At 41.7% G+C, this 13,428-nt stretch overlaps 2 protein-coding genes across 5 annotated transcripts in view; one reads left to right on the forward strand and one right to left on the reverse strand.

Annotated features, from left to right (window-relative positions):
• The window catches only part of LOC147158399 (inactive serine protease 35-like), a 63,502-nt gene that overhangs the window by 12,063 nt on the left and 38,011 nt on the right, over positions 1-13,428 (reverse strand). The window lies entirely within an intron of this gene.
• LOC147158400 (terminal nucleotidyltransferase 5A-like) lies at positions 3,936-8,575 on the forward strand. 2 transcript variants are annotated; one of them, XM_086061672.1, is made up of 3 exons: positions 3,936-4,215; positions 4,510-4,937; positions 6,169-8,575. In XM_086061672.1, the coding sequence occupies exons 2-3, from the start codon at positions 4,545-4,547 to the stop codon at positions 6,982-6,984; spliced, it is 1,209 nt and encodes a 402-aa protein (XP_085917798.1). In that variant the 5' UTR covers positions 3,936-4,215; positions 4,510-4,544; the 3' UTR covers positions 6,985-8,575. The 2 variants fall into 2 exon arrangements, with proteins under 2 accessions (XP_085917798.1, XP_085917797.1); XM_086061671.1 differs by having other exon boundaries at positions 3,936-4,937.

Below are 13,428 nucleotides of genomic sequence, written 5' to 3' on the forward strand. Positions count from 1 at the left end.
TCATAAAAGTGAATTCTGTATTCGTTTTTCTGCAACTCTTGAAAGAAATATTTGGTCTTACAAGCCATCCATGACTAAAGCGTGTTACTAATATGACGCAGTCAGTCAGTCAGTCCATGCAAGGCACAAAACGTGAACGGCGCGCCCCGATCCCATCCTTTTGGCAGGCCGACAACGGGCCCGGTCAGAAATCCCCACGTCAATCCGCCAATGTCGTCAGACAGCGCAGAGCAAGCCGGTGTCATCCACTTGACGGGTCAGAGGGCAAGTAAGTCGCCGTTTCGCGCTTAGAGTCACGAGCGCTAAGTCTGACATGAATGAAGGAAAGTGGGAGAGTGCGGCCCGCCGTCTCGCCTCAGTCTGTGCCGCCGCGCCTAAAATATTGACCCAGAATCAACTTTTAAACAAATAAATTTTGGTATAATAGGCAACCCTTCGATTTCAGACAATTGCATTTTTCATTTCAAATGCTTGTCCAGGCCTTTACTGCAGCCTCTCTCAGTTCATTTGTTTCCTCCACTCTAAAAACAGTTGGGTGAAAAGTAACCCAATTATGGATCAAAAATGGACTGATCCACTTCATGGGTCAATTTGACCCAACTTTCTGGGTTGTTTTATACAAAATGACCCTTTTTTATTTACCCAAGTAAAGGATCTGACCAATATTTATAAGCTGTCTTACGGCGAAAGACCCATTACTTGACTCAAAGTTGGGTCAAATCGACCCAAGTGGAGGACCGGTCCATTTTTTTTTTATCCATAGTTGGGTTATTTTTTACCAAACTGTTTTTAGAGTGTCCCTTTTGTTTAATCTTCTGGGGGTATAAAAATGCGTGCTCTATTAGGTTTCAGTTTACATGATGAAGCTTTTCATGATTTAGTTTGGTTGTATTTTTCTGTCAATTGCCAGACAAAATGGTTTTGTAGATTTCAGAATTCATTCTGCTGACACCATCAGGACTTTTTGTTGAATTTTAGGTCATTGAGGACATAATTAAGAGCAAGAAGAAGAGGCAGGGAAGGTCCCTAACTAAACTCAAATCTGTGTGGAACCTCGGTTTACAAACAAATTAGTTTATGAACAATTTTCTAAAAGAAAAAACACTGTACATTGGATGCAAACTATTTGTGATTTACGAAACATGTGGAAAAATATGTTGCGGTCTGATGAGTCAAGAACATAAGAGTTGATACAATTGCACAACACATACACACAATAGCATCGTCTGAACTCCACTCCTCCCAAAACAATGCTGGTTCAATTAATTGCAATTATGACGAGAAGGTGCAAGTGCACATGCATGCCTTTCTCTGTACATGATACGACTGCGCACACACACACACACACACTAATCTACAATAAGCTGGTTTATGGGCTTGTCTGCTTTGACGTAAGTATGCTGGCTGACAGATTCTCCCTGACACCAACAAAGGTGCAGCGGTTCGCAAGCATGTACGTCCTACTTCCTGACAAACAGGGCCAAACTGAACTGCCGTTGGTCGATGACTATTTCCAATTATGTGCGCACAAAGTAAAGAATAAAAATAACGAGTCATTGGGGAGGAGGCCAAAATACTGTACAGTACATGGATGATGGGTGTGCATGCTGCATGTCAAACCAAACAATAACCTAAGTGGTTAACTAGTACGTTTATTCAATTATGACGCTCCACTTAAATGTTTTTTGGGGTGTTTTTACTGAACCATAAAAACATGGTGCGATTGTCAAGGAAAAAGTAACCAGTGAGAATTAAGGCGAGTGTGGATATTTGAAGAGGTTGTTTGCAATAATCAATTGCCCTACTGACTGCACCCACGTGTTTCAGCATCACAGACTCAATGCCACAGATATCAAACCCAGGGGCCGGGGGCCACATCTGGCCCGCCACATTATTTTATACGGCCCGCGAAAGTAAATTATTTACATCGACTTCATATTTCTTGCATACAATAGTCTTCGCGTTGAAAAACAGTGAGAGGCTTGCAAGAATTTTTTGTTAGCAATTGTTTTTCCTTGAAAGTTTGTGAGCATTTGAATCATTGCAATGCCGTTCATCGGCGATTCAAATTTGAAATAACAGCAAAAGCAGTGGATGTCAGCCATTCATGAAAACTAGTTGCCAAACCCTGCACAACAATTAAGTCATGTTTCATGACATTGCTTGATGTGGTGAGGCGAGTCTTAGGCGTATGTTCAAACTGAAGTGAATCAAAACAAGTCGAAGTGTGCACATGTAAAAAAACTAAATATTTAGTCACAGCAATGCAAATGCCAGTCAAAAAGGGATTAATAGCCTATTCTGACATAGAAGACAGACAGGGACTCAAAGGAGAATCCATCCATTTACTCCCACTATCCCCAGCCACTTCAACCAGCTCCTCCCAAGGCGTTCCCAAGCCAGCCGAGAGAGAGTCTCTCCTGCGTGTCCTGGGTCGTCCCTGGGGCCTCCCGCCGGTGGGACATGCCCGGAACGCCTCTCCAGGCAGCCGTCCAGGAGGCATCCAAACCAGATGCCCGAGCCACCTCAACTGGTTCTTCTCCACGCGGAGGAGCAGCGGCTCGACCCTTAGTCCTCCCGGATGACCAAGCTTCTCGCCCCATCTCTAAAGGAGAGCCGCTTGTATCCGGGATCTTGTTCTTTCGGACACGACCCACAACTCGTGACCATAGGTGAGGGTAGGAATGTAGATCCACCGGTAAATCGAGAGCTTTGCCATTTGGCTCAGCTCCTTCTTCACCACCACAGACCGATACAGAGCCCACATCACTGCAGACGCTGCATCGATCCGCCTATCGATCTCCCGCTCCCTCCTGCCCTCACTCGTGAACAAAACGCCAAGATACTTGAACTCCTCCACTTGGGGCAGGATCTCCTCCCTGACTCGGAGAGCGCAAAAGGCCAGATAGGACTACTCCTTCAGCATGACGGCATCCCTTCCGTTCGAGGATTGCCGCCACGACAGGCACCGACCACCTTACGGCCACATTTACGATCGGCCGCCTCGACAATGGAGGCGCTGAACATGGTCCGCTTCGACTCAATGTCCCCCACCTCCCCCGGGACAAGGGGTGGGGCGTTTGAAACTCTTTCTAACTCCAGAGTGGAAGAGAATCCAACCCCTCTCGTGAGGATTGGTACCAAAGTCCAAGCCGTCTATATCTAGTCGGAATTTCTCTGCCTCACACACCAGCTCGGGCTCCTTCCCCGCCAGAGAGGTGGCATTCCATGTCCCAAGAGCTAGCTTCTGTAGCCGGGGATCAGACCGCCAAGGTCCCCGCCCTTGGCTGCCGCCCAGCCCACTATGCATCCGACCCTCTTGGCCCCTCCCACCGGTGGTGAGCCCATGGGAAGGGGGACCCACGTTGCCTCTTCGGGCTGTGCTCGGCCGGGCCCCATATGGGTGCAGGCCCGGCCACCAGGCGCTCGACTTCCCCTTTAAACTGATAAATGAGCACAAATTCTACTATTACCATTTTTTTGCATCCTAATTGACTATACAAATGTAATGAAAACTATAGAACAGCTGAACTTTATTTGGAGTTGTGGTGTGCTTAGTCCCACAGCCCAGTTATCAGAGGGTGTGTACAATTGTGCAACCACATGATCCCAGTTGTTTATTTTTACTTCAACTGGTGGAAAAAGTTTCTAACCTTTTTTTTATTTATTTTTTATTCTTGGTCTCATTTTATTATATCACAAATTTGACATTTGAACAGGGGTGTGTTGACTTTTTATATCATAAATGCACTTCAGAGCAGATGAGTTTCATGGTGTTTTTTTCCGACAGACTTTTTCCTCTGTAAAATATGATGCGGCTTGGCTCAATAAAGGTTAGGTAACGCTGCTCGAGCCGGTGGCATTCTCCAGTCCCACCCCCGCCTCCCGCAGCCTGGAGGTGCCGCCTGTCAATCAACGCGATCCCGCCCCCCCATGACAGTTAGACGGGAAGCTGGCCACTGGCTCGCCCTTTGCAGCTGTGCATTTTCTAACTCGATGACATCACGCGCTGTCGGCGACGCACAAACGGGGCAAAATGTGAGTGTTACTGACATAAGCCGCTTGATCGAAGTAGGAGTGGACGTGCGAGGAGTTTTTACACACTTTGAGACGCGTGCGTAAAAGTGCGCGGAAAGAGGACAGCAGGGGGAATCTTTGGAAATCATGGAAGGTTCGGTGGACTAATCCTGGATACCAGAGTGCAACGCTGCCGACGTAAATATATATACTTTTTTGCACATTACAACGCGTGGTAAAAGTCCGACGTAGCTTTGAAGCTTTGACTGGACGTCATGGACAAGTCGAGGGACTGAAAGCGGACACAAAGTGCAGTTCTGCAGTGACCGGACCGTGCTGGACTAATAAGCCACAGGTTCAGACGGCTGCTGAATTAAATTTGCCTGACGAGCGTCGACCCAGACGTAGGACAATCATATTAGACTTTGCTCCGCCATATGCGCGCAAGAAACGGATTCCAGTGTGTCAAAGTTGCCCCTGCAACTCTTGCAGATCTTTGAGGGGGGGAACGAAGCACTTGAAGAACGATGGGAGACAATGCGGACGGCGTCAGCCCGAGCGTGCTCAACTGGGAGCAAGTGCAGCGACTGGATGCCATCCTGGCCGGCTCCATCCCCATCCACGGCCGCTGGAGCTTCCCCACGCTGGAGGTGAAGCCGCGCGATATCGTCAAGGCGGTCCGCAGCCGCATGGAGCAAGCGCACATTCGCGTCCGGGAGGTGCGGCTCAACGGATCGGCGGCCAGCTACGTGCTGCACGAAGACAGCGGCCTGGGATGGAATGACCTGGACCTCATCTTCTGCGCAGAGCTCAAGAAGGAGGAGGACTTCCAGATCGTGAAAGATTTGGTGCTGGACTGCCTGCTGGACTTATTGCCCGAGGAAGTGAACAAGGAGAAGATCACTCCCTTGACACTAAAGGTAAATTAAAAATTGAGCACATATAGGGGGGCATGTTTGAAAATATATTTTCTAGTGCCACAAATAAAGTTAAGCTGTTCTCGTGGGCTTGTTGGAACTGTTCATAATTCCCACCATCTTGACAATAGGCCCCAGTTCTAACCCAAAGTATAATTTTGCCTCCACTGCACCAAGCACTTGGAAGGATGGTCTAAAGGTTCAACCTTGGCTTCATCAGAATCAGATTTATTTACTAGTAAATGTGTAAAAACACAGTAGGAATTTCTTCAGTCACAACCTGTCTGAGAAACACGAAAAATAATTACCAATCAAGGAAGACTGAACAGGAAGTCTGGCGGTTCGCTAGATAGCGCCCCGAGTTTCTTATATGGGGAAATAAAGGAGACATGCAGGAGGGAGGGAAAGCATTGCCTACATATTTTACAATATTCTAATAATAACATATTTCTTAACTAAAAAATGTAATCATGGAAAACACTTCCAACATATTTTTCAATACTGTAATATTTTTTTAACTAAAAAATGTAATGGAAAACACTTCCTCACATTTAATAATTTGAAATATTGTAAAAAAAATGTAATGGATAACACTTCTTATTTTCCGATTCAAAGAGGATTCTGCTTCATGCAAACGGTTTCAGATCCACATGAATAAGTGGCACCGTGCCAACAGATGACAAAAACATCACAAATAAAAGCAAAGCACCATCTATATCTAGTATTATCTATTGTCTTGGACTTAGTGTGACACAGGAAGGGGTGTTAGGTAACACGAGCAGCCTTTGTGCAACAAGAAATAATCTGGGCGGCTTGGCCAAAAAGTGTCACCTTTGTGGTTGCCTGTTGGAACTGGTTCTGCTCCTATGGTGCTCGTTTACATGCTAAGGAGCTAGCTAGCTAGCATCAATGGCTAAAGTTAACCTGTGGCAGGGTTTTTATTTACTAGCTAGCTAGAGCTAGCTAGCTCCCATGGTGTTCATTTACCTGCTAGGGAGCTAGCTAGCTAGCGTCAATGGCTATCGCCAAACTGTGGCAGGGTTTTTTACTTTCTAGCTAACGAGCTAGCTAACTCCCATGGTGCTTGTTTACCTGCTAGGGAGCTAGCTAGCTAGCATCAATGGCTAAAGCCAAACTGTGGCAGGGTTTTTACTTTGTGGACCTGGATTTGCCACCTCTGATACTCGCCCATGACTATAATTTCAGTCACATGATTTTGTCGATGTCCCTGCAGGAGGCCTACGTGCAGAAGATGGTGAAAGTGTGTAATGACTCGGACCGCTGGAGCCTCATCTCGCTGTACAACAACCGCGGCAAAAACGTGGAGCTCAAGTTCGTAGACTCCCTGCGGCGGCAATTCGAGTTCAGCGTGGACTCTTTCCAAATCCGCCTGGACTCGCTGCTGCTCTTTTACGAGTGCTCGGAGCACCCGATGGCCGCCGCCTTCCACCCCACCGTCTTCGGCGAGAGCGTCTACGGCGACTTCCCCGCCGCCCTGGACCACCTACGCAAGCGCCTCATCTGCACCAGGAGCCCCGAGGAGATCCGGGGCGGCGGCCTGCTCAAGTACTGCCACCTGCTGGTGCGGGGTTTCCGCGCCGCCTCCGACTCTGAGATGAAACTCTTGCAGCGCTACATGTGCTCGCGATTCTTCATCGACTTCCCCGACGTGGCCGATCAAAAGCGCAAGCTGGAGTCCTTCCTGCAGAACCACTTTGTGGACCTGGAGGACAGGAAGTGCGACTACCTAACCGTACTGCACAAGGTGGTGAAGGAGAGCACCGTGTGCCTGATGGGCTACGAACTGCGGCAGACGCTAGGTCTCATCTCTTCGCTAGCATGGCGCGCGCTAGCCGAGCAGAACGCCATCCCCAACGCCGCCAACGTCACCTGCTTTTACCAGCCCGCCCCGTACGTCTCCAATTGCAACTTCAGCAACTACTACGTGGCCCAGGTCCAGCCGCTCTTCGCCTGCCCGCGCTCGCTGCCCCGCCACTACATTCCTCCTTCGCAATATCCCATGCGCGCCACCTGGCTGCCCTGTAACTAGAACCTGCATTACGGCCGTGTGCTTGAGGAATTTCTCGGAAGCATGCGTTCCTTTGTTGTTAAAGTGGTTCTCAAACTTATTACTAGGGCCCAACCGATTAATCGGACGAGCTAAGCTCTTTTAAAGGAGCCGACTTTTACTTTTTAGAAAAAAGAAAAAAAAAGTTTTGGCCGATTCTTCTTTGTTGTCGTTTACTACTAAAGCACAAGGTATTGTAAAACATTTAAATGTTGTACCTGCAATTCATTTATGTTGTAAGCATTGGGGGCATTTTTTTTGTTAATTAAATACATAATCGGCCAATTAATTGGTTATCATAGTTTTATTCTGCCAAATATCCGAATCAGCACAATTATTTTTTTTAAATAGAGCTAGTCAATACCACTATCATCATGACCAGTATTAAAATTAAAAATTAAATTTTAAACTAAATTTAAAAGTTAAAAATGAAAAAAAGTGGTGCCATGAGACAGGAGTGACCAAATTACACATTGTGCATTTAAAATTGCATAGCTTTGCCTTACGGGGGGAAAAAAGCCGGCTTAGCTTAATGCTAACATAAAATGCGAAATGTTTTTGAGATGCTAATAATTAGCGTCTCTAATGTTAGGCAATTGAATGGGAGTGATATGCTCAAAATGTTGAGTCAGGGTCAAATCTAACGGAGACTTTGCGTCTGTTACCATGTGACACCTTTAATATTGCAAAAAAAAAGGAGAAGCGACTACTATTTGCAAATCCAAAAGGTCGACAAGAGAAACAACAAAGCAATGCATGTTTGAATTCTTCACAGCAACTAAGTGCCTTGAAAAAAAGGGGAAAATATATTTTTGCAATTTTGGGGGGGAAGTGGGCGGCTAATCCAAGCTAATAATGAATGTATTGCTAAACAAAGTTTACCTATGCGGAGTCAGGATTTTTACACTGAGGCACTAAGCGTTTTTATTTTTTGTTTTTTTTACTCTCGGCCTATTACCAAAGAGGAAGTAACGACACACAACTGTAAGGAGACACAGAGAATTCAAAGGAAGCGGTATACTGGTTTGATATAAAAACGCTTATGCTAATAAAACTGAAGGGGAAAAACAACCCATTTCAGACAGTTTCATTTTTTATCAAATTAGTCAAAATGTTGAAGTGGACAAAAGCAGTTCGTAGGGAAGAGGCTTTTTCCTCACAAATGTAATATTTTGTAGTATTGTATTTCACATACAGAAAGGGAGAATGTACACGGGTTCGAGGTTTACAACAATTCTGTGCTATCGCTAACCTATGCTAACACAATAGTTAAGTCATTACGGAGTATATTTTTTTTAAGCAGCAAATATGGCAGTAACTGAACATTACCTCCATTTTGCCTCAGTTGATACAAGACGCGATTCAATTGAGATTGAATTCTGCCCGTCTCTACTGTTGCAAAAACATTTTGGAGTGCAGTTGGTGTAAATCACTTTTAACAGTTTTCTCTCAGACTTGTTTTTCTATCTCAATTTTTGTACAGTTTGTTTTTCTCATCTTGTACATTTGTGATGTACTGCGATGGCTCGCAGGTGTTGATTGTGACGATTCTCAACCTTTAATGATTAAAGTAAAAAAAACAAAGACCAGTGCCTGAGTGTGTCAGTTCCAAAGGTTTCAAATCCAGGTCCAGAATGTAATAACCTTGCCACAGTTTGGCTTTAGCCCCAGGTGCTAGCTAGCAAGCTCCCTAGCTAGCTCTTATGGTGCTCATTTAGCGGCTAGGGAGCTAGCTAGCAAGTTCCCTAGCTAGCTCCTACGGTGCTCTTTTATCAGCTAGGGGGCTAGCTAGTTAGCTAGCATCAGGGGCTAAAGACAAATTGTGGTAGGGTTTTTACTTTCTGGACTTAGATTTGCCACATCTGGTCAGTTGATGGAAAGTAAAAGTTGCCACAGGGTCAACGCTCGAAGGTGCCCCCACTTGGCCCCTGCCAGCCAGTGACAGCTGAAGCTGAGGGATTTCCCCTGACAGAGACGTCACCGACAAGCCGCCGGCCGTCATCGCGCCACTTGCCAAACCTAATTAGCTTGCGTTGGCACGAGCCAGCTTGATCGCATAACCTGCTGAGATGCTACTACCGGCGGGGCCTTGGCCTCCTGGGGATGCGTGCGAGTGGATAGTGAGGCAGATGTCACTTTCCCTGCGGGTAAAACACGTCCATACTAATTTTGCTTACACAACACAAGTTGTTCAAGAAGGGGCTGAGCAAATACGTGTGTATATATAAATACATAAATATGTAAATATAAGTTTGATTCTATAATGTAATAACTTCCTGAAAATGTAATAAAATGTGTACTTCATAAAAAATGACTGAAACCCAAAATGTAATTTAAAAAAATCCTGACCGATATTGTAATAATGTAATACGTTATTACATCATGTCAATCTGACACTACCACTTTCAGTCACGGTGTCCCATTACAAAAAAACACATCTTTAACAAAACATGAACATAACATTATCAAATACAAATAAAAGGTACTGTAGCACTTATCAAGTGGGCGCAGCTTATTTTGATTAACTCTCTGCAGCGTTGGTTTAACACAAAATAAATCAACTGTCAAATAACTCCAACACTGACCTCTGTTTGAATACACGTGGGGGATTGAAATCAACTCTGAAATATTTAACACCAAATTTTTAACACTCCAGTTTTTGCCGTGAATGTACAGTTTATAACAGTCCAACACAAAATGTAGAGCATATATTATTTGTCAGATTTTATTTACATGATCAGTTTTGAGAGGAAAAAAAGATCCACCTGAAAATGTAATAAATCCCCAACAATTACATTATCGTAACAACGTTATTACAATGTCAGTTTTTTTATTACATTATTGGGAAATTATTACACTATTGGGTTAAATTACATATTTTGAGAAAAAAAGAGCCACCGTGATGTAATAAATCCCCAATGTAATAAAGTATTACATTATCGTAACAATGTTATTACAATGTCAGGTTTTTTTAATTACATTATTGGTGAAATTATTACACTATTGGGTTTAATTACATGTTTATATTGTGTTAAGTGCAAATTTTATTATATTTCCAGGAAATTATTACAGTGTGCTACAGTGGACCAATATTCTATACTTCCTGGTCCAGCTACATTTGTTATAGTGTTATAGGGAACTCATTTTGACACCTTAAAACCAAGATAACACCTCACAGATGAACCATCGTACAAAACACGGAAGTGGCCAAAAAAACAACAACAAAAAAAGGTCAAATTAAGTTCACACGTAAAAGTGCATTTTAGGTTCATCCTAAAATTTCACCCAAAAGTCCAATATCACCAACTTTTTGCATCTTGTATCTCATGAATCATTTTCACGACACCTTGAATGATTTTATGTCTAAATAAAAGTCATCGTGATGAATTGAAGTAGATATACTAACAAGAACATCAATGCCACCCACTGCTTAAGAGGCCTGAGAACTGACACTAAATATAGAAGCCAGCCGCCCTCCCTTTCGCCACTGTAAAGACATTAACCCATCTACAGAAAGCTGATTATCATTCCTCGGTATGTACTGTGTCACTGCGCAAAGATTTACTGTCCACCCGCCGAAGCTCCCTTTCACTGGAAAGAATAGCAAAAAAAAAAAAATGCAGTCCACTTCCTTATCACAGGAAGTGAGAACAGGGGATTGAGGTGTTTTTGTTCAACGAGGGAACAAGCTAACCCACTAGAGCACCAAGATGTAGGGGGAATGATTTTTCTTTTAAGGAACCCGACCTTAGTGTTGATGATTTGTTTTCATTTCAAACCCAAAAAATATTCACAGCTATGGACAATTTAGAGTCGTAGTTTAATGAACGGAATGTGCAAGTTTGTGGAATGTAGAAAGAAGCTGAAGTCCCAAGAGAAATCTCTACTGTGAGGTGGATGTAAAAAGACGTTAAAAACACGATACCAGGTATCGTATCGGGTCAATACTCTGCTTAGTTCAAGATATTAGCACTCGCGACGACCTCGTGGCCGCTTTACCATCAAAAACTAGAAATGAGAAGAATAGAAAATTGTCATTGATTTCATGCAATTTCAAGGAAAAATATAGGTGTTTCTTTAAAATGATCAGCCATTGTTTATTTGATTTTATATCTCTCTCGTACTGTCATTTTTAAAACATTTGTAATTTTTTTTTTTTACAGTTTTAGATACATTTTTACATTGACATTTTTTAAATATATTTTTCTAATTAAGATTATTATTAGGATTATACTTATTTTATTTTTTTAACATTTGCAATTGTCCTTTTGTAATTTTTTTAAACATTTTTTATTCTTAACATTTTTTATTTTAATTATTATCATTATTATTATACTTAAAAAAATCTCTTACGTACTGTCATTTTAAAAACATTTGTATTTTTTTAACAGTTTTAGATACATTTTTACACCGACATTTTTTAAATATATTTTTCTAATTTAAATTATTATTATACTTATTTTTTAAACATTTGCAATAATTTATTTTGTATTTAAAAAAAAAAGTTTTATTCTTAATGTTTTTTAATTTAAATTATTATTATTATTATACTTTAAAAAATATCAATCTCATTTCTGAAACCTTTGTATTTTTTTACATTTGTATTTAAAAAAAATTATATATATTTTATTATTATTATTATTATTATTGTTATTATTACACTTATTACCATTTTATTATCCATCTCATACTGTCATTTTTAAAACACTTGTCATTTGTTTTACATTTTTAAATTATTTTTTACATTAAAAATATATATTTTTTAAATTTAAATTATTATTATCATTATTATTTTAATATCGCTCTCGTACTGTCATTGAAAACACTTTTGTACTTTTTTTTTTTTACATTTTAAATATTCGTTTTTTATTTTTACCTTTTTTTAAATTTAAATTATATATATATATCGTACTGGTATTGGTCTGAAAAAAGTCTACATCTCTACCGCTTTGACCAAATTCGTAATATAACAGTGTAAAAAGACAAGCATATGTCTGTGGCCATTCCCAAGAATGTTGCGTAAGGGTTTTGTAAGGGTTTTGGTATGTATCCATTTTGCATACGCACAACAACTGTCCTCTCGTCAAATGTTGGCGAAGAAAGCAGAACAGCCAGTACCTTTCTCCACCCAGCCTTCACTTGCCACCTGTAAAAGCCTGTGGCTCACATTTGTCCAGAGGAACAACATACATATACTGAATTACTTATACATTTGAGCGTGAGTGTGTGCGTGAGACACAGGAAATGTAAAACTTGATGTGGTCATCATCGCGCACACACTCTCACACGTACAAACTCCAGTTATGTTGGAGATGGACCAGTTGGAACGCCAGCAGGGCCAAAGAGTCCATCTACTCCCAGCCCAGATCAGAGGTCAGCGAGTAAATCAAACAACAGCCAGACTGTGAGAAACAACAAGTGTGTGTCTTTCTCTCTCTGGAAGAGTGGACTGACGAGAAGAACGTAACTGCGTGTATTCATTGATCCATTTTTGGTTGGGATAGAAGCATTCAAATACAGTGCCGCCTTGAAACACAAGAACATTTCACTCCGTGACCACGATGATCAAATGATCTTTCTACGGAAGAGGATTAGGGCCAGTGAAGAGAAAAAAAAAGGGTGCGAGGATTCTGACTTTAAAGAGACAATTCTCACTTTGAATTCTGACTTTAAAGTTAGAATTCTCACTTTACAGTAAAGTCAGAATGCTGACTTTGTTCTTAGAATTCTCAAAGTAAGAAGTCTGACTTTATTTTTAGAATTCTGACTTTCTGACTCCACCCCCAAAATTCATAGCGCTACGTCACAAAGTCAGAATTCCGAGATTAAAGTCAGAATTCTCACTTTAAATTCTCATTTTAAAGTAAAGTCAAAATTCTGACTTTATTCTCAGAATTCTCACTTCAAAGTCAGAAGTCTGACTTTATTTTTAGAATTCTGACTTTCTGACCCCCCTCCCCCCGCGCAATTCAGAAAGTCAGAATTCTGAGATTAAAGTCAGAAATCTGACTTTAAAATTAGAATTCTGAGATTAAAGTCACAATTCTAAGATTAAAGTTAGCATTCTCACTTTAAAGTCACAATTCTGAGAATAAAGTGAGAATCCTGCCAACCCCCTCTTTTTCCCCCTCTTCACTAGCCCTATCCATCCTTCCATATCTTTCCCTATCAAAATGACTTGAAAGGTAATAAATATGTTTAACATAGTAATAACATATCTAAATAGAATGTAATGAATTAAAGAGGTTTGAGTCCTGATTAATTAATTGAGGCTCCTTTTAGTGCATGTGAACCGGCCACAAGGTGATAAAGTAAAGTAAAGGTAAAGTCATGCAGACAAATGAAAGACTAACTATCACCATACAACTTGATTCTCAAATTCTACTCGCAAGACAAAGCAAAAATAATAAATAATCCAGACGGTCT

The sequence above is a fragment of the Leptonotus elevatus genome, chromosome 18, assembly GCF_054856555.1.
Source record: "Leptonotus elevatus isolate MCC_2025b chromosome 18, RoL_Lele_1.0, whole genome shotgun sequence".
Taxonomy (NCBI): domain Eukaryota; kingdom Metazoa; phylum Chordata; class Actinopteri; order Syngnathiformes; family Syngnathidae; genus Leptonotus; species Leptonotus elevatus.